The sequence below is a fragment of the Eleutherodactylus coqui genome, chromosome 6 (assembly GCF_035609145.1).
Source record: "Eleutherodactylus coqui strain aEleCoq1 chromosome 6, aEleCoq1.hap1, whole genome shotgun sequence".
NCBI classification, from domain to species: domain Eukaryota; kingdom Metazoa; phylum Chordata; class Amphibia; order Anura; family Eleutherodactylidae; genus Eleutherodactylus; species Eleutherodactylus coqui.
Window position 1 is genome coordinate 135,969,528 of NC_089842.1, and position 20,410 is coordinate 135,989,937.

At 40.9% G+C, this 20,410-nt stretch overlaps 1 protein-coding gene across 2 annotated transcripts in view; it reads right to left on the reverse strand.

The window, feature by feature from the left end:
- CACNG8 (calcium voltage-gated channel auxiliary subunit gamma 8) overlaps positions 1 to 1,116 on the reverse strand; it is a 47,241-nt gene extending 46,125 nt beyond the window's left edge. Inside the window, exon 1 of one of the 2 annotated variants that reach the window (XM_066605767.1) lies at positions 867 to 1,116. In XM_066605767.1, coding sequence (XP_066461864.1) covers positions 867 to 1,089 — 223 coding nt within the window. In that variant the 5' untranslated portion in view covers positions 1,090 to 1,116. The remainder of the gene's footprint in view (positions 1 to 866) is intronic. The other variant, XM_066605766.1, reaches the window with a different exon arrangement.
- Between the last annotated feature and the right edge of the window lie 19,294 nt (positions 1,117 to 20,410).

The window sequence follows — 20,410 nt, forward strand, 5'->3', positions numbered from 1 at the left end:
AATAAAAGAATAAATAAAGCAGCTCCCTCACATCTCCCTATTATTCCCTGCCCCTCAGCAGTGATTGATGGGCTGCCATATATATATTGATACGTACTGGCCCCCTAGCCACTCTGCACATTCACTGTGTAAACGAGGTGGAGTGAAGAGACTCATTTATGGGTCTGCTGTATTTTGTGATTAGAATATAGACTATAACAAGATAACTAATGAAATGAAGTAACAAAGTTACTTGAAATTGATGCACAGTTGCGGTGCAGATTCTACACTGATATAATCCATGGCAATTTGCAATACAATATACAGTATGTGGATGGAAGTTTCATCACTTTAAAGAAGGACAGGAACGCTATATTTTCTCCTTAGGGAGAGTACATAGAAGGTGAATGAGCGAGAAGACTTATAAGGCCATGCATGCTCCTTTGGGAAATATGCAAATAAGGGAGATGAAACAATACATCTGCAGATCCACCTATTAAAAGGCAGCATTCCTGCAAGCCAATGTTAGACTCTTTATACAAGCCTTGTAACAATTCCCAGTCAAGGCTTGTATAAAGAGTCTAACACTGACCTATAGGAGTGCTGCCTTCTAATAGGTGGCGCTGCAGAGGTATTGTTCCAGCTCCCTTATTTGCATTAAAGAAGGATAAATGTTCTAACATAATTCACTTTGATAACAAGGCTTATGTTAAAAAAAGACATATCATTAATGGAATGTGGAATTTATTTCCTGTACGTTATTGAACATTAGTGAAAGGAAGATTAGGGCTAAAATAAATAAAATCTATTTAGAATCCCACAACAAATATCTACAAGTCCCCACATTGCAAAACACAAAAATAGAAAGGGAAAGAACACTACTGTACCTTCCAAACAGCAAATTCTCCAGAGACCAGAATGTGTCAACCCTCCAGGGTCTTTCTTATCTTTCTGCGGTGTATCTTCACTTGATATATTAGTGGTATTGCAAATGAAGGCCCTGGCATACAGCCAGTAATCTGTTCCTATTGCGATTGTCATGAGCCCAAATGCAGCAAAAGCTCCTACCGTGGTCAGAAGGATCTGAACCCCTTTCTCACACCACACCATTCTGCCTTCATTCCACCTCTTCCACGACTCCAGGGTGACAGGTTGGGGGATTCTAATTCACACAAGAATTACTTTTTAGCAGAAGAAGCTCAGTGTCTTCTTCTTTGGTGAAATTTGTGCTCTTTGGTTGGTGCTACTTCCTTCTGGCCTTCTTTTCCCTGAAGCCTTCAATGTCAGCAAGAGCTCAGATGCTTTTGCCAAAGGACAAGAGAAGCCGCTGAATCACTCAGGACTATCTTTTCAAAAAGTCTCAAGTCGTGTTCCATTGACTGTCTAGTTTCTGAGCCGTATGTTTCAGTGTTAAATTTTGAGGGATTCCTCCTGCATCACCAGGCCCTGTATAAGACATAGAGAAAAATATTTTAGTTTTGCCCTGTTCTTCCACTTGTCTTTTTCATACTTCAGTGTTAGGAAAAATAAAAATTGGAAAACGTAAATTTAACAGAACCTTATACAACAGGCTTGGGTGTCTTCTCATAGCACCAGAAGGCTTTCTGCTTTATAAATATGTCTTTATATCAAACATCCAATAGGCAAAAAATAAGATAATCCACAACTTTAATGAGCAAACTAACCCCCAGCTTCATGCATAGTTATACATTTTAAAACTTGTACTGCTCCCCCCAGCATGCTTGACTAATGGTTGTACAAAACAGACCTTAAAGAAACTGGGCTTTTTCTTCCTAGCAAGCAATCAGAGCCCAGTTTTTATTTTATAGACTACTCTGAAAAAATTAACAATGCATTATGATTGTTCCTACAAACATCAAGATCCCTATTCTGTTAGGCTGTTTTCACACATAGTTTATGGTGCCCTTTTTAAACCAAAAACAAGAATAGATACAAAAGAGAGGAAAAATGTAAGTCCTTCCTGTCACGGATAGGGAGGAGAGAGACGATCACTCTAATAATTGTGTCCAATTTGTCACAGCAGAGTCCAATTGCTTTAGCGAGATTGTGAGTGTGGAGTTACAGGTGGATTTGTAACTAGCTTTCATGGGGTCCTGCCACATGCAGATCGAAAACACAAATCACTCCTTGATCCAGTCTAACGTACTCCAGCACTCCGCAATGCCACTTGTACACACACAGCCACCACCAGTTTTTAAAGGTAAGCTGGAACCCAGACTATGAATTATGAACACAATATCTTCAGAGATATGGTTCATTTTAAAAAGGACAAGGCTTGACTAATAAATTTCAGATTTATTCTAAAAAAAGATTAGCAGTGCAAATATATACATACATACAAAGGATATACAAAAAGGTTGTTACACGGAAGTGTAAGGGTATACAGGCATATACACAAACAGTATTTTTAAATAAACAGGAAAAAAATAAAAGATACCAGATTTGGGATATCCCTCCCAAGGTTCTAATTCATGCAGAGTCACTGAAGCAAATGGGAACAGCCTTACACCGAGGCTTATCTCTGAAGTCTGACCCTGCATCTCTCTGAGACCCTTAGTTTTAAGGTTTCCCCAGAACACACTTCTCATCACCCACTCTGAGAAGGGTGGGGTAAATGCTTATGGACCTGTGAAAAAACCATAATTCCTCATTTCAGCCATATCTTCGCAGTAGTTGCTCCGATCAGGATTATATGCCTGTCATATTTCCAGTAATGATTTTATCTATTCAGCAATATCAAGTATGACACGTAAATTATAACCAGGTACGCAGATACATCATTTGGGAGTGTTCTAGGCACCACACCTGAATGAGTGTTGATGCGTTTTGTAGAGCTGGTCCACCAGATTCTGAAAATATAATTCATATCAGGCTAGGACCTGCACACAACCAATAACCCTTATTAAAATATTTTTCCCTAATTTGAATTCTGACTCTGGAGTATCTGTGCGAAGCCAGCTTCTAGGTGATTTTCCTAAGACTTCATTAACAAGTACATGGTCACATAATTTGTTTACTCATGCTAATCCTACACCAACAGATACAGGAGGGAGAGGAAAGGAAGAGGGTTATTTACTCACATCACAGCTCATGTCCAGGAGAATGTCAGACAATGGCCTTTCTAAATGCAAATATCAATAGACAGGCAGGAGGAACTGGGTGAAAGGTCAACTGAAAGCTACAAATGCAATCTAATTACACACAAAATGGATGACAATATAGCCAGATTCGATACACTCAAAATAGATGAAACAAACAAAAATGGCTGATGGCCTACCAGTCTCTATCACATTTCATATCCTTTATACTTTTATACCCACTCCATGTTTAAGTCAAAAAAAACTTTTTAATGAACTGCATGTGTGAATCCAGCCATAGAAAAGTTTGATAAGTGAATCCTCAATTTGTAGTCCTGTTCCTATAGATATTCACAGCGCTGTAGAAGTTAGAACAAGACACCCTGTAAGAAGGGATTAGGTTGCAGAAGTTTTGAAAATAGCACCTCAATGTGCAGCATTAACCTCTATTACCAGGCTAACATTTTAAAGCCATACTTGACTTCCAGGGGGGTTTGCTTGATGGACACATTCTAAAGTTGCCCATGCCCATACAACTTTAATATCTGTCAGCCAAATGACAGCTATTGCTTATGACTTCTCCATACTCATTCATGCATGGCTTGGTCAAGCATCCATCTGTTTTCAGCTGGGAGAGTGGAAAAAGCTGCAGCCAGACAGCTCTAATGGTGGCTTTTCTCCAGGGAGAACTAAAGAATTGGGGGTTGAAACTCCACATACTCAATCCTTCTTTCCTTCAACATCATCTGTTGGGTAGAGTTGAAAGGCCCCCCATACAAATCAGACACTGGGGCTCATAAAGCACAAGACATTCTGTGCCTACAGTCTCCTAATAAATAAATTTATCACTTTCCAAGAATCTTTCAGTACATCAGCACTATACATTTAGCCTTATGTTCCTTTGCAAGTCCCTAAAACCTCACCTTACATCTCAGATATCCAGTTTTGGGATTCTGGTACAAAATGTTTTTCACCTATTTATTTTTCTCGGTAACTGCTTCTTCACATCTAGATGACCTTTCAGATCCATAACATTGAGTTCCCTTTTTTAGTGGATTAATTGACAGAAACATATGTGATTTTTTGAGCTCTAAAGAAAAAGTGTTTTTTGTTGGGTTTTTTAAAATGCCTTTTAAAAATTAATACTTGAAGTATTGTGTCTGATGGTGACAGTTTTGGGAAGGTATTGGGTCCTACACAATTATTAGGAGGCTACAGAAAGTCTTAATAAATACCACGCAGAACCCTCTCTCCTGAAACGGAAGGACAGTAAAGAATACAAAGCGTTAGTGAGAATATACGCTAAGTAGTTTACTGGTAATGTATCTCACCACTGTAAAACAAGGGAAATAATTCTGTTCAAACAAGAGGAACAAATAGATCAAGCAACTGTCATTGGTTGCATTTTCCATCCAAGCTGTTACTTTATAGCGCAGTACTAATTAGCAAGCTACATTGGATTTCCAATAAAGTTAAGCAGCGTAACCTATCTTTCACTTTTATTTTAAACTTATTTCTACAGACACAATTAATAGTGGCTAGAATGTAAAGCATTACACTGGTGAATCAGTGTACTACTGTACTTAAGAATTGAAGCCCCTAATTGTGTGACTGGGTAATAAGGAAAATGTAGACTTTTATAAATATACAAAAGGTATAGAATTTTTAAAGGAAATATGCATTTTTCCAGTATCGGTGTTTACTTCAGCACTGCGACCCTCCAAAGTTCACTAAAATATATGGTGCTCTGCCCTCCAGGAACACAGCCAATGGCCTACCATAAGGCAGAGCACAATTGGCAGAGTGGTTGGAAGATCATTATTAGAGATGAGCGAGCATACTCGTCCGAGCTTGATGCTCGTTCGAGTATTAGGGTGCTCGAGATGCTCGTTACTGAATTCATGAATGGGTGAGTGAGGGCTGCCTCTGATTGGCTCAGCGCAGGGACAGCTGAGAGCTGCCAATCAGAGGCAGCCCTCACTCACCCATTCATGAATTCATGAATGGGTGTGAGTGAGGGATGCCTCTGATTGGTCAGGCTGTGACCAATCAGAGGCCTCTCATTCAGCAGGCGGGGATTTTAAATCCCCGGCTGCTGAATACTACTCACAGCTGTTCAGAGCAGTTCAGGAGAACTGCAGCCTGCCGCGCTGAACTCCGTCTCCCGGGACCAGGTAAGTATATATATATTTTTTATTTTTACACATTTCTGGATGAATTGAAGGGAAGGGCTTATATATTTAACCCCTTCCCGACAATTCATCCCGCGATCGCCGGCAGCCCATTGCTTTCAATGGAGTCGGCTGTATTGCCGGCTCCATTGAATTCAATGGGCTAACATCGTTCTGCCGGGACCAGGTAAGTATTTTAATATATTTTTTATGTTTACACATTTCTGGATGAATTGTAGGGAGGGGCTTATATATTTAAGCCCTTCCCGACAATTCATCCCGCGTACGGGGTCTCACTCTTGCCGCTATTGTGGCTTAATAGTGGGACCTGGGAACTTGAGATACAGCCCAAAATGTAGCTCCTCGCCTGCCCTATTCGTTTCTGTGTCGTTTCCATCACTTTCTTGTGTTTTGCAGATTTTCACAAATGAAAACCTTAGCGAGCATCGGCGATATACAAAAATGTTCGAGTCACCCATTGACTTCAATGGGGTTCGTTACTCGAAACGAACTCTCGAGCATCACTGAAAGTTCGACTCGAGTAACGAGCACCCGAGCATTTTGGTGCTCGCTCATCTCTAATCATTATATCTTTTTTGCCCTAACAATCTAAGGGGTTTTCATTATACAGACTTGTACTGATGTTGACTTATGTCAAATGCATAGTAAAGTACCAGGAAACTTAGCAACTGTTGTACATATATTATAAATATTTATACATAAATATAAAACAGTATACAGTAAAGCCACATTTACACGCAACGATTAATGCTCAAAATTCGTTCAAACAACGGCTTCTGAGTGATAATCGTTGTGTGTAAATGCTTCCATCTTTTACTCTTTGGCTGAATGATGATTTTTAGGTGAGCATAAAATCCATTGTTCAGCTGGAGAGAAATAGCAGGGACCGCACGCTGTGCTCTCCACGGGAGCTGATGATTACATTGCATTCAGCTGATAGCCTGTGGCAGCCCATGGGAAGACAATGCAGCTCAGTGAAAAGTCCAGACCACATGCTGGGATTTGCAAATGGCTTCTGGAGGCTCATTTACATGCTCATGAAGGTAATAAACTGCTAATAGACATTAATGTCCATTAGCATTTTATGCAAAACCATTGCTAGAACTGGCAATCTGTCAATTGTTTGAAAGATTGTCTTTGAGTGTAAATGAACCTTTAGATCCTAAATTGTTCGACTGACAACTAAAAGCAACCAGAATTTTGTCATTTGAAAGGGTATTCCCATTTTAGACTTTTATGGCATAACAACAGGATATTATATAAAAGTCTGATAGCTGTGTGACCCATCTCTATGGCCTCTAATATGACTTCTCCAGCTCCCATCCTGTATGCAGTGGCCGGGATGGTTGGAAGCACAGACACAACTGAACAGCCTGTCTTATGCATAAAAGTGAATGGGAGTTGTGGAAACAGCATACCCTACTGTGCTACGCCGATTTCATAACTGCCATTAGCTTCTATAGGAGTTACGGAAACAGCGTAGCCCACTCGGCTGTTTCCATACTTCCAGCTACTTCAGCTACAGAATACAAAGGAGTGTTTTCTTTTTAACCAAGATTGATCGAGATAGGAATACCCCTTTAATTCTTTGGGGATTTGGAGCCCTGTACAACTAAAATAAGCTCTAGCCACTAAAAAATATAATAAGAAATTAATAGATTTTGGAACTAAAAATGACTTGATGATAAGAGGTGGATATTAACTTCAAAGAGCTATTTAAAAGATTTAGGCCATTCTCACACAGCCCGCTTTCTACCACGATTAGTGCGGTGCTTCAAATGCCGTGCTAAACGCGGTACAGAGCCTCCATTGATTTCAATGGGGCTTCGCAGACTTGTGCTCAAATGCGTAATTTCTAATGCCGCAATTTTCAAGCTCTATCTGCTCTATTTTTGTGCATCTTAGCACTTTTTAACGCACCTCATCACCCATTACAATGATAGGGTGCATTAAAAAATGCTGTCAAATGCTGTAGAATGCATTTGAAAATGCTGTGCAAAGTCGCGGAAAGACGGCATGGTTTCAAACGTGGCGCTTTGATTACACCTGTGTGAGAGCAGCCTAAAAGATCCACTCTGGTAAAAAAAACATTTTTCTATACCTGCCCACTGAGCTGATTGTCTGTCACATGCAGGAGGTCTCCTCTATGTATTCCAGCCATTTCCCTGCAGTGCAGCCCCCTTATGAGCCAGCATATTGATGCTGAAAGATTTTGGTTTCACTTTCACATCTATCCCATAATGCATCAGTACAGCTTTATAATTTCTTTCTGCAGAAGGGGGAAGTTTAATTATCATTAGCTCCTATAGTCTCCTAAATAAGCTACAGCCCAATCAGGAGGATGAGCAGTGATCTCCTCTATCATAGCTGTGTGACAGGAGCTGTGTGATAATTATCAGTAACTGTGACAAGAGTGCCTGTGTCCCCCTGCAGGAAGATCATGTGTAATAGCATCACACAGACTGAGAAATTGACTAGAAAATTAACACATAACTCCAAGCAGATCTGAGCTGGTCAGCATTGAGATCACATGACCATCTGAGGAGAAACTGGCCAGCAATTTCAGACAAAAAGAAATAACTAACCAAGGTAATACACGTTCTCTTATATATACTAGGTAATATCTGTCATGTCTGTCTCCTGAGACCTGTGGTTCTACAGGTGCTCTGGAGCTCTCCTGCTCAGGTGTGGGGGCTTGTGCTGGCTGTGTGTGTGTGTGTGTGTGTGTGTGTCTAGCCAGCCAATCACTCTAGGTCAGTGCACATAAAACTGTCTTCCCAAGTGTCGGTGTGGTCAGCTTTCTCTGTTCTCATTCTCTCTGTGTGGTGTGAGCAGGTTCTATATGTGGTGGCTGCAAGAAAGGTTTGTTCTTGGGGTTTTATTTGGTTGTGTCCCTGGACTCCTTGTTAGTGTAGGGACTAGCAGTATAGCCAGGTGCCGTAACATGGCCCACTAGCTTCTATATTTTGGCCAAAATGTCAACTAATACCTGGCATTTATAGCATTAACATCGGTTACTAGCATTTGTATATTGACTGCTGTATGGTATGATTATGGCTCTGTGTGTCTCCTTATCCTGTCCAGTTGTCCCTGTCAGTGGTGGCATGTGCATGCGTCCTAGCCTGGGTGTGTGGGTTCCTAGGGGCAGTAAGGGCCCAGATCCGAAGACTGCTTTATTGGGGCGATGTCCCCGCTCAAATAGGTCCTTGGGAGAGGCATTAATTGGTGGCTGTTTCATCTGGTGTTCCCTATCCATGGTAACGTCCATGTTTAATAAGCTTGTACATTCTCAGTGTCTAGTGGGTTGAGAAATATGAAATTCTGAGTAGATATTTTATTGAACTGTGAGAAAAATAGGACTGTTTTGCAGAAAATATAGCAATCATATACTATTACATGACTTGTTTGCATTTCATAGTATTTCATTGATCTGTGCTGTATATTATTCAAGTCAATTTAACTAAATTCAATGTAAGTTAAATTATGCGTAAAACGAATGTGTAATATCAGATTGTTGGGTATTTGCATGTCAAATTGGCATTGCTGAACAAATCCTTTGGTACCCATTTTACCAGCCGTTAAGACAATATTGCGCTTCATCACAGCTACTTACAGTATGAATTTCTCATCATTAGACTGAGAACAGCAAAAACGTAGACAATTTACAAAAGAAAGGAACCTGCTCTATGCATGAAAAGGTGTGACTGATTAAGTGTGATTCTTTAGAACAGCCATATGCTTATCACTATTACATATTTGAAGAGGTCATTATATGGAAATAATAACATAATCCTGTGATTTAAGAGTTTATCCAGGTTTTTTAAAAAGTGCTATTGCTTAGTCTCACTTGGGACAAAGGTGCAATAACAAGTGCAGTCATATAAATGGAACAAAACTGAAATAGTAAGCACAGCCGCTACTAAAATATGCAATACAGAGTAATGCAAACAATGAAGAGCTCACAGCACTCTCCCGATCACTACCTTCCCTCCAAACAGCTGATTGGAGGGGGTGCTGAAAGCCGGACCTCCAACAATCTAATATTTAGAAGATCAGAGTAGCCCCTTTAAAGGGGTTTTCCACACAAACACTACTGATGATACATCCTCAGGATAGGTCAACAAGAGTTGACCATCTGGAGTCCACTGCTTGGGATCCAAGTTGGAAGGAAGGCAGACATCACTTTAATGTGATTTTCCAGCACAAAAACATCTTTTTAGGTGAATATAATACATAATAGTTTTGCCTTTTACCACGCAGGCTATCATATGAACAAATTGCCTTAAAAGTTAGTTAAAGTTTAAGTTAGTTAAAGTTAATTTATATAAATAATACATCACATTTTCTATTTTAACTCAGATTAATTTACTGGAAAAAAATATATAGATATTTAATGTTTTATAATTCTATTTTTAAATTAACTTTATGGAATGCTGTCTGGCTGCAAAAGATACCCAAAATCAAATAATTTGTATAGCTACATTAACTGGATTCATTGGTCTCACCATATCTGATGTGGCTGTATATATTATATCAATCATCAACCTTCTCTGTATTCAAAAAGGATATAAAGACAATTTACAAAGGCCCCAAAATACTCAAGTCAGCCCTGTATGTACAGTAATCACCGGAATAATTATTATGGGAGCCCCGAATAACATAATATATGCTGTTGATTCATCTGACTGCCTTGAGCCTTTCATATTAAGATGAGCCTTTTGTTCACCTTACTGTCTACTTCGTATGTTTATCATAAACCAGATTATCGCTAACTTTGATGTTAATATTCTACCTCTCGATAAACAATATATTATTTTTTGCTGCAATGCTATGTTCTTTCTTCGCAGTTTGTATTGTGGTCTTCCTTTTGCATACTAATGTTCACTAATACAAAAAAAAAATTATAACATTTTTACTTTACGGTCCCTACTACATCCTGTTTTGAGGACTGTGAGATTAACAATTGGCATACAAAATTGTATTTTTTTTACATCAATAGATTTTTTTGGAAAAGATGTAAAAAACTAAGATATTTGGACACTTCTTAGGACTATAAGACTAGTGGCATATTTACAATTACCCAATTATTCCAGAAGAAGTATTAATGAAAAGTATCTGACATGCAACATATCAACCTTTTGCAAATGGCCATTTTATTGCTCATACAATGCTCAGTATCTGTAATGACATCGTGCATTAATTAAAGCTTTCATAAAGAAGATTCTAAGCAGTGCAGCCTCCATCACAAAGGTATAGAGTACAGAAATCCCCTTCACCGTGAAGGTCGTCTTGACCAGAGCAATTTCACGCATTGTGAGCTGTCTTGTTTAAAGATTAAAATGTCTAAATATTGGCACCGCTTTCTGTATGTACTTGGAGGCAATCAATGAATGAGTGATGAGTGGAAAGCCCTAAATAAGATCATTTAACTCCCTTTGGCATTCCGTTATGCTAATTCTTTATGTATATTATGTTAAATTGTAATATATGCCAGATCATTTTTGTGCACATTTGTGCACATTATATAGTGTTAGCGTATTGTAACACGTGTGTAATACTGATCCATAATGTGGACAAGTCACAGATGTCATTGTAACCATCATCTGTATTTCATGACTATTTCATCTGTAATTGCCATCGGATTTGCTGTCGTTCGTTTTATTTTCTACTGGGAAAAAATAGATCCGTATTTGCCCAATTGGAAAATATTACCAATGAATGCAAATACAGATCAAATACTGATGAAATACAGATCGCATACGAAAGCATCTGTATTTTAATCGCTTTCTATAGTTTTTTACAATGAGCAAATTTTTTATTTACAAAAAAATGAACAAAAGTAGCATTCTGCATTTTTTTTTTATTACTTGTATTTTATTTGAGTTTTTTAATTTTACAACAAAATGGTAGACATTTTACTGAGAAATGGTATAATCATGCAGGTATACAATAAGCATTGTCTACAAAGAAGTAGGGAAGACTGAGGGGATATGTTCCAAACAGCCTTTAACATGGCGCTTTCTCATAATATTCCAGCTCAGTCTTAACTTTGAATTGTTCATTAAGAGAAACAGTATATAAAATGATCGGCCTGGCCAGGGCCCAACTTAGCTTTATAGAGGGGGTTGGAGGGGTACGAGGGATAGACGAGGAAGGGGAGGTGGTGGGTGTGTGTGTGTGTGTCCGAGACAGCTTGGGAATTTCCAAGGGGTGGAGGTCGCCAGAGACAGCTCCGGTCTATGTGATTGCTACAATATAGCTTTCACTTGATTGAAAGGATTTCCCTTTTTTCCCCTCCTTTCCCCTTTCTTCTTCTCCCCCTCTTTTTCGTATTTCTTATAGGGAGGACAGGAACCTGTTGTTTTGTGAAGGAAATGAATAGTCCAGCCATGGGGACCATATTTTTTGAAATTTTTCGTGCTGGTCAGATAAGATGGAGGTTAGTTTTTTCATTTGTTAGGTACCAATCTAGTCTACGTTTAACTTTGGTGAAGTCTAGTGAGGCTTTATGCCATGAATGTGCATTTACTTGCTTTGTAGCTAGGAAGAAGAAGGATATTAGTTTTCTGGAGTCAGAAGGGATGTTGTTTATGCGTTTATTTAGGAGAGCCTCCAAAGGGTCTCTACGGATGTTGTGGTTTGTAACTGAATATATTAGAGAGTAGACTCTAATCCAAAGCCTTTTCACCCGAGGACAGGTCCACCAGACGTGAAGCATGTCCCCTGAGGCTGAACATCCATGAAAGCAGTTGGGAGATCGTCCGGGGATTGCATGGGCAACGCGATCTGGGGTTAGATACCAGCAGAGCAGGACTTTAAAGGATGTTTCCATCATTAGTATATTTCTGGCACTGTTGTTGGTGGTATCCCATATCTGGGCCCATTCTTCCTCTGAGAGGGTTTTTCCGAGATCTCTTTCCCAGCGAGTTACGTATGGGAGCTGTGTTCGAAAGGAGGAGTGTACTAGGTCTGAGTAGATTGTTGATATGAGACCTTTCGCCTGTGGGTTTTTATAGCAGTGTCTTTCAAATGGTGTTAAAGTTAGTGGGGAGCTTACGTTTTTGAGGAGAGTGGAAATAAAGTGCTTTATTTGCAAGTATCGGAAGATTTCTGATGATGGTATTTTGTGTCTTTCTTGTAATGAAGGGAAAGAAATTGGTCCATTTGCCGTGTATAGTTGGTATAACTTGGTGAGACCTGACTTTGTCCAGTTTGCGAATGATTGTGGCGACTCCCTGCCTGGTAGAAACATAGGGTTGCGTATTAATGGCGCAAGGGGCAAATGAGGAGAGATCAATTTTCCTGAGTATTTTATGGAGTCCCATATGTGAAGAGAGTGATTAACTATTGGGTTATTGATTGTGGGCCTATATTTGGGTGGAGTCCATAGTAGGGAGTTTATTGTGAGGGGGTGTATTTCCGTGGCCTCCAGGGATACCCATAGTGGGGTATTATGAGTAGAGTGTAGAAGAGCCATTTGGGCCACCTGGGCAGACTGATAATATTTAAGGTAGTTTGGGACTCCCAGACCTCCTCTCCGTCTGTGTCTATATAGGGTGGATCGTGATACTCTCGGGATCGTTCCGTTCCACACAAATCGGAGGGATATTAGTTGGAAAGTCTTTAGTAGGTGTCCAGGTACTCGGATCGGGAGTGCTCGAAAGTAATATAGTAGTTTAGGAAGGAATGTCATTTTCAATGTGTTAACTCTTCCTATCCAAGAAATGTGATAGCGACTCCAGCTTTCCAGAAGTACTCTCATCTTACGGAGGAGAGGGATATAGTTTTGGCTGTATAGAGATGCGTAGTCGTTTGTTAATTGGATGCCCAGGTAGCCCAAGGAGCCGGTTGCCCATTGGAAAGGGAAATTCCCCTGGAGTGTATTTAGTGTTTCGGGGGTAATTTAAGATTGTATGCCTTTGATTTTGTTTGGTTGATGGTTAGACCCGATATTGACCCGAATCTGGACAGTTCTCGCATAAGGTTAGGTAGAGAGACGTGGGGGGAGGTTATGAGCATGAGCAGGTCATCTGCAAACATTGAGAGTTTGTGATGAACTGAGGCTATTTCAATTCCCTTAATGTTTGGGTTGTTTCAGATTTTGATGGCTAGTGGTTCCATGGCCATAATAAAAAGTAATGGGGATAGTGGGCAACCCTGGCGAGTCCCCCGGCAGATCCGGAATGTATCCGAGCAGAAGCCTCGGTAGCGTACGGAGGCTTTAGGATGCGTATATAGTATCCGGATCCAGGAGAGGAACCCGCCCGGGAGTCCCCAGTGTTCAAGGGCCGAGAATAGAAGGTCCCAGCTCAGGGTATCAAAAGCTTTATTGATATCAAGGGACAGGAGCATCGCTGGGGTTTTTCTAGTCCTACAGAGGTGCGTGAGGTGAGTTATTCTTCTGATACTGTCAGGGGCTTGTCGAAGCATTCTGCATTTTTAAAAAATTATCATGAAAAATATGACCATGTAAATAGACACATAGATTTACATTAGATTCATGTTACAGTCCGCAGACCAAAAACAAAGAAAAAATACTCGTGTCTGAAGGAGGGCTATAGCTAAATCTTTATTTTTCAAGTTACAAAAATCAGCCATATTGCGGTTTCCTTATTGACTGACCAGACCAAAGCGACATTTTAAATGAATAAAGAGACAATAACAAAGGAAGAATAAAAACTATTCTATTACATTGTGTTTAAATATTCATGCAGTTCCCAATGTTTACAAATTATAATAATAGTCATAACAACAATGGACATACTTGATGACTCTCCACTTTGAGGCAAGCAATTTTAAAATTGAGCAGCAAATATGCCCTGGAATAAACGATCTATTCAAATATACATTAACTCTATAATAACAGCAAGGAGGACTGTGAAGGGGACGTAGCACTGAGTCAGCGTTGTGGCCACTTCATTCTCAGCATCAGTGAGGGTCTCACAGGTCAGACCCCAACAATCATAAAGTGATGGCATATTCTAGGAATATAACATCACTTTAAGAAATCAGAATACACCTTAAGGCCTCGGTCACACGGGCGTTTTTTGCCGCGATTTGCGGATCGCATGACGGATGCGCATCCGCAAATCGCGTGACCAGGGCCGAAAAATCGCCCAAAAAATCTGCTCCTAGCCGCGTTTCATTAGAAACGGGCCGGAGCAGTGCAGCGCTGTCCAGTGCATTGAATTAAATGGAGCCGGCAATACAGCCGGCTCCATTGAAAGCAATGGGCTGCGGGTGATCTCAGGATGAATTTTCGGGAAGGGCTTAAAAATATAAGCCCTTCCCTGAAAATCATCCAAAACTGTGTAAAAAGTAAAAAAATATATATACTCACCTTGTCCCTGCAGACAGAGTTCAGCCACGGCTGGCCGGCAGTTCTTCTGAACTGCTGTGAGTAGTATTCAGCAGCCGGGGATTTAAAATCCCCGCCTGCTGAATGGGCTGCCTCTGATTGGTCACAGCCCTCACCAATCAGAGGCAGCTCTCACTCACCCATTCATGAATTCATGAATGGGTGAGTGAGTGCTGCCTCTGATTGGCTGAGCGCAAGGACCAATCAGGGGCAGCTCTCCGCTGTCATGTGCACTGTTAAAATAAGATTTTCCAAATGTTGCTATTGCATTTTTTTGCAGTTCGCCTCACTTAGAACGTTTTCAAAGTTTCTCTTTACATTATATGGTACATTAAATGGCATCAATGAAAGATACAAACAAGCCCTCAGATGGCTTTCTCGAAGGAAAACTTTAAAAGTTATGATTTTTTAAAAGTGGTTAGGAGTTAACAGAAATCAAAAAAATGAAAAATGACCGTATCTTCAAGAGATTATCTCATCAAACACATATAATATTAATTAATACTTTGAAGGCATAACATTCAGCAAAGACATAAACAAGATTGTTTGTAGTCTACTTCATCTCACAAAGAACACTGTAGCTGTAATGTTAGCGGGAAGAAAAGAGGCAGATCAAAGCTTTCCAGGTGAATTGGGTCATGTTGCTGGGACGGCTAATGTACATATGTTTGTTTCCGTTTTTCAGGATCATTACATCTGTTGTCTACATAAAAGACCCAAATCAATATGATTCTTTGTTCAGTTACAGGACTTACAATATCACTGTCTTTGCTTCTCTATAATTATTACTTGTACTCGTATGTTGAGGATACTTATTAAACTCTCAAACTATCAATTTCAGCTTCTTCATCCAAAATATACTGTAAGAAATAAACTTGAAATTTAATGTCCATGTCTAAAAATTTTTTTAACTTATGTTGACAAACAACATTTTCTGTCTATTCGTTGTAAGGCATGTAGACATCAAGCTTTGGGCTCATGTTCGATGTTTACACTGGAGACACACTATAAGTAAACAGAAAGGGTTAGGTGGAGAGAGCCTAAGGCTACCTGCAGACGGCCGAGTCGGATCCGGCTGCGAGAATTCTCGCAGCGGGACCCGACCAGAGCGTCTGCAGAGAGCAGCGTGACACTCATCTGTTCCCGCGGCCCCGGCTCTTTCATGTGCCGGCTGCCGGGCAGCCGGCGCACGCGCAGAGCGGGGCCGGCAGCCGGTGAGTGACGTTTCTGTGCGGGGCTCTGTGAGCCCCGCACAGAATTAGGCCATGCCGCGATTTGTTGCGGCCAAATCGTGGCCATCTGCATAGGATTGCGTTTGTTAACGCAATCCTATGGCAGCTTCCAGGAGCGGAAATTCCGTGGGAAATCCCGCCACGGAATTTCCGCCCGTCTACAGGTGGCTTTATGCACCATTTATACGGGACAGCTGTCGGCTAAACGATCTGCACGAGCGGGTGACGTCACTGCTAGTTTTTAGTGCTCGTGCAGAGTGTTTAGACAAGCAGATCACAGCTGAGTATTGCTGACTTCTTACTCAGCGCTTCACATTCTAACGAACAGGCTTTGTCACACTGCTGATTGTTGCTCTGGAAAAATATGATGCAAGTTTGCAAGAGTATCTGAGGCTGACCTTTAGATTTGTGCTGGAGATTTGTAGTTTGATATGCTGGGGGTCAGGGAATTGGGGAGGTAATGGGTTAAAAGAATCTGTCACCTACTTTCAGCCCTTTAAAGTAAGCTTATGGGCAGAAAGTAAGTGAGCGGTGGATTCCATAAATGTAAATTTTATACTTACCTTCCTCATCATTCCCCTTGTGTCAATGCTGGAAGCTATTGCTCACCACATTGAGTGGTGCTGATAAGTAGTCCACCTATCCTAAAATTAAAATGGGTAGACTATTTAGTAGTGCCAGACTTACATCCCTGGACTCTACGTGTCACTTACTTTCAGTCCATAAGATTAGCTTATAGGGCTAAACAGACTCCCTTTAAGGTGAAGTAGGGGAGCATCATACCTGTATCTGTTTATATGGAGGAAGGGGGGTTCATCTGACCAAGGGATATACAACTGAAAGCAAAGAGCTGCTGAACCTTTTTCCATCCAGATCTAGCCAAGAAGCAGTTTCCTGCCTGTCTCTATACTGCTAGGGACATACAAATTTGTCAAAGCTTAAACAATGGTCTTTACTTAGTCACAGCAGCATAGAGGAAAAGTTGGGCATTTGAAGGCTAAGGTGGTGAAGGAAAATTGTAGCATGTGGACATACGGGTCTTAGGTTGAACACAGTAGTGAGCTTTTACGGCTCTTACCTGATTTAAGAAATAGCACCAACAAGGATGGCATGGTACCCTCAAGGCAGTGTGAAAGGGCTGAGGGGAATAGAATTATGGTTATCACGAAGCAGTGCTAGACTTTGAGGTGTACGACCTGTGCGGTGGCACAGGACACATAAATCAAATAAGAAGAAGGCAGTGCCACAGGTCCCACTACCAAAACTCCAGTGAGTGGAAGGGGTTAAATTTAGTAATGAACACACAATTCCGTCTGCTCAGTCTGATGTGCTGATTGTCCATGCTATTTTTCATATCACAATTTCTTCACTCCTCCATCTGCCAAGAGTTGACAGTCCTTGTACTCTAAATACCAATGCAGGACAGGGGAGGAGTGAAGAAGCTCAGGATAGGTGATGAAAGTCATGGAATAATAGAATGGTAGAGTTGGAAAGGACCATTAGGGTTATCAGGTCCAACCCTCTGCACTGTGAAAGCCCTTCAGATATTTGTAGACAGTTATTAAGTCTCCTATAAGCCTTCTTTTTGCACACCATTCACCATCCTGGTAGCTCTTCTCTGAACTTGCTCCAGTTTGTCTATGCCTTTTTTTAAATCGGGGTGCCCAGAACTGGACACAGTATTCCAGATGAGGTCTGACTAAGGAGGAATAGAGGGGATAATTACCCATGTGATCTAGACTCTATGCTTCTTCTCTTGCATGCGCCTCAGCACAACATGTTTGTGCACAGGGAGCCATCTAACCTAAGGACAGCCCTGTCTCGAAGCACCTTTGACATGCCCACTTTTAGTCTGTTATACTCTAAAGTATTTTAATAATGTGATATTCAAAATGTATTGTGTAATTTAAATAAGGGGCTGCAAAAGCTGTTTACAACCAAGTGTCAATCAGTAGATTTGGGTTTACTGAAGTGAAGGAGGGGAGGGTGGATTGGTTGGCAGAGTTAGCCAATTTTCAAGTTAGTCCTTACAATGGAGCAAGGCTCATGCATGCTTGCTCAGCAGTTAAAAGCTGCAAATACGCCATACATATGTTAGGTGGGAATAGCAGCAGTGTTATAATACTGTGGCATCTCATGTGTTAATGTACCATATAATGTACAGAAAAACTTCTGAGGCCTCGGTCAGACGGGCGTCTTTTGCCGCGATTTGCGGATCGCATGATGGATGCGCATCCGCAAATTGCGTGACCGGGGCCGAAAAATCGCCGGGAAAATCTGCTCCTAGCCGCGCTTCCTTTGAAACGGGCCCGATCACAGGAGCGCTGCCCAGCCCATTGAATTCAATGGAGCCGGCAATACAGCCGGCTCCATTGAAAGCAATGGGCTGCCGGCGAGCGCAGGATGAATTTTTGGGAAGGGCTTAAAAATATAAGCCCTTCCCTGAAAATCATCCAAAAATGTGTAAAAATAAAAAAAATATATATACTCAGCTTGTCCCTGCAGACGGAGTTCAGCCGCGGCTGGCCGGCAGTTCTCCTGAACGGCTCTGAGTAGTATTCAGCAGGTGGGGATTTAAAATCCCCGCCTGCTGAATGGGCTGCCTCTGATTGGTCACAGCCCTCACCAATCAGAGGCAGCTCTCACTCACCTATTCATGAATTCATGAATGGGTGAGTGAGTGCAGCCTCTGATTGGCTGAGTGCAGGGACAAATCAGAGGCAGCTCTCAGCTATTGAATGACAGCTGAGAGCTGCCCCTGATTGGTCCCTGCCTGCTGAATACTACTCAGAGCAGTTCAGGAGAACTGCTGGCTGGCCGCAGCTGAACTCCGTCTGCAGCGACAAGGTGAGTATATATATTTTTTTTATTTTTACACATTTTTGGATGATTTTCAGGGAAGGGCTTATATTTTTAAGTCTTTCCCGAAAATTCATCCCGCGCTCGCCGGCAGCCCATTGCTTTCAATGGAGCCAGCTGTATTGCCGCTCCATTGAATTCAATGGGCAAACATCATTCTTCTCTGTCACAGCTGTTACAGCTGTGGCAGAGGAGAATGATTTGTGTAGTATATGTTCTCAATGGGGTCGGCGCTGCTGCCGCCGGCCCCATTGAGTGCATATAGAGAACACAAGGAATCGCAGATAGGCGCAATCTGCGATTTCTTGTGTCCTATAATTTATCGGACAAGCGAATAAAAAGCACCCATGTGTCCGATACCATTGCAAAGCAATGGTTCTATAAAATCGCAGATCGCATGCGCAAATCGCGTGAAAAATCGCCCGTGTGACCGAGGCTTAAGTGGGGAGAAACAAAAAAAATGCAATTGCACAATTTTTTGTGGGTTTTGTTTATACAGCGTTCACACTGCAGTAAAAATGCCACATGACCTTTGTTCTGTGGGTCAATATGATTACGGTGATACCAAATTTATATAGTTTTAAATTTATTTTTCTATTTTTAAAAAGTAAATAAATTTTTTTCTTAAACAAAAATTGCTTTCCATTGCCATATTCTGAGACCTGCAACTTTTTTATTTTTTCGATCAGGGTGTGTGAATGCTCTTTTTTGAGAAGTGAGCTGTAGATTTTATTAATACCATTTTGGGGTATGTACATCTTTTTGATCGCTTTTTAAATCAGATTTTTGGGGAGTCAGGTTTCAAGAAAAAAAAAAGTTGCAATTCTGTTATATTGTGATATTTTATTAGTTCAGACATTTATGGACATGGCAATACCAAATATGTGGGTTTTTTTAATTGTTTAGTTTTTTTAATAGGAAAATGAGGAAAAGCGTTGTTTTAATTTAACATTTTTTAACTGTTAAAAAACTTTATTAAATCTCTTTTTTACATTTATATTTAGTCCCCACAAAGGACTTGAACTTGCGATCATTTGATTGGTGTTATACTGCAATACTTTAGTACTTCAGCATTGCAGTATATAGCAATTTTTCATGTTGCCTTTCATGACCTGCCATGGGCAGGATTTGAAAGACATATATACATGGCAGCCCTTGGAGCCTTTAGTAGGCACCAGGCTGCTAGTCTAGCCCATCGTCATCCTTTCATTGCGCTGCAGGGGGTGCCGATGGGGCGGCCCCCTCCTGCTGTCTGTTTAAACATACAGTCAGCTTTGACTGCAGCACCTAAACAGTTAAGCTAACTCTGATCACAGCAGCTACTAGCAGTTATCAGCAATCGGAAGCAGCTGATAGCTACCGGGTATGGAACGGACTGGGATCCTGAGCCCGCCTCATACACACTTCAGGACCGCAGGATGTTTAGAGTCGTTCAGCAGTCCTGAATTGGTTAACATGTATTTTGATACCAGATAGACATCTTCTTCAAGCAAATTACAGTGAATAGTCAAATGTATATACAATATATAGGGGGAAAGGATGCAAAAAAGGCAGCACTTTGAACTAATTAGCTTACAATCAATAGGAATGAGAGGAGACAAGTAAAGGTACATAGGATTAGAATGTTAACAAACAGCATCAGGATGTTTAACAATTGAATGAGTCACCGCAATGTTACATGACAAGTGTAAC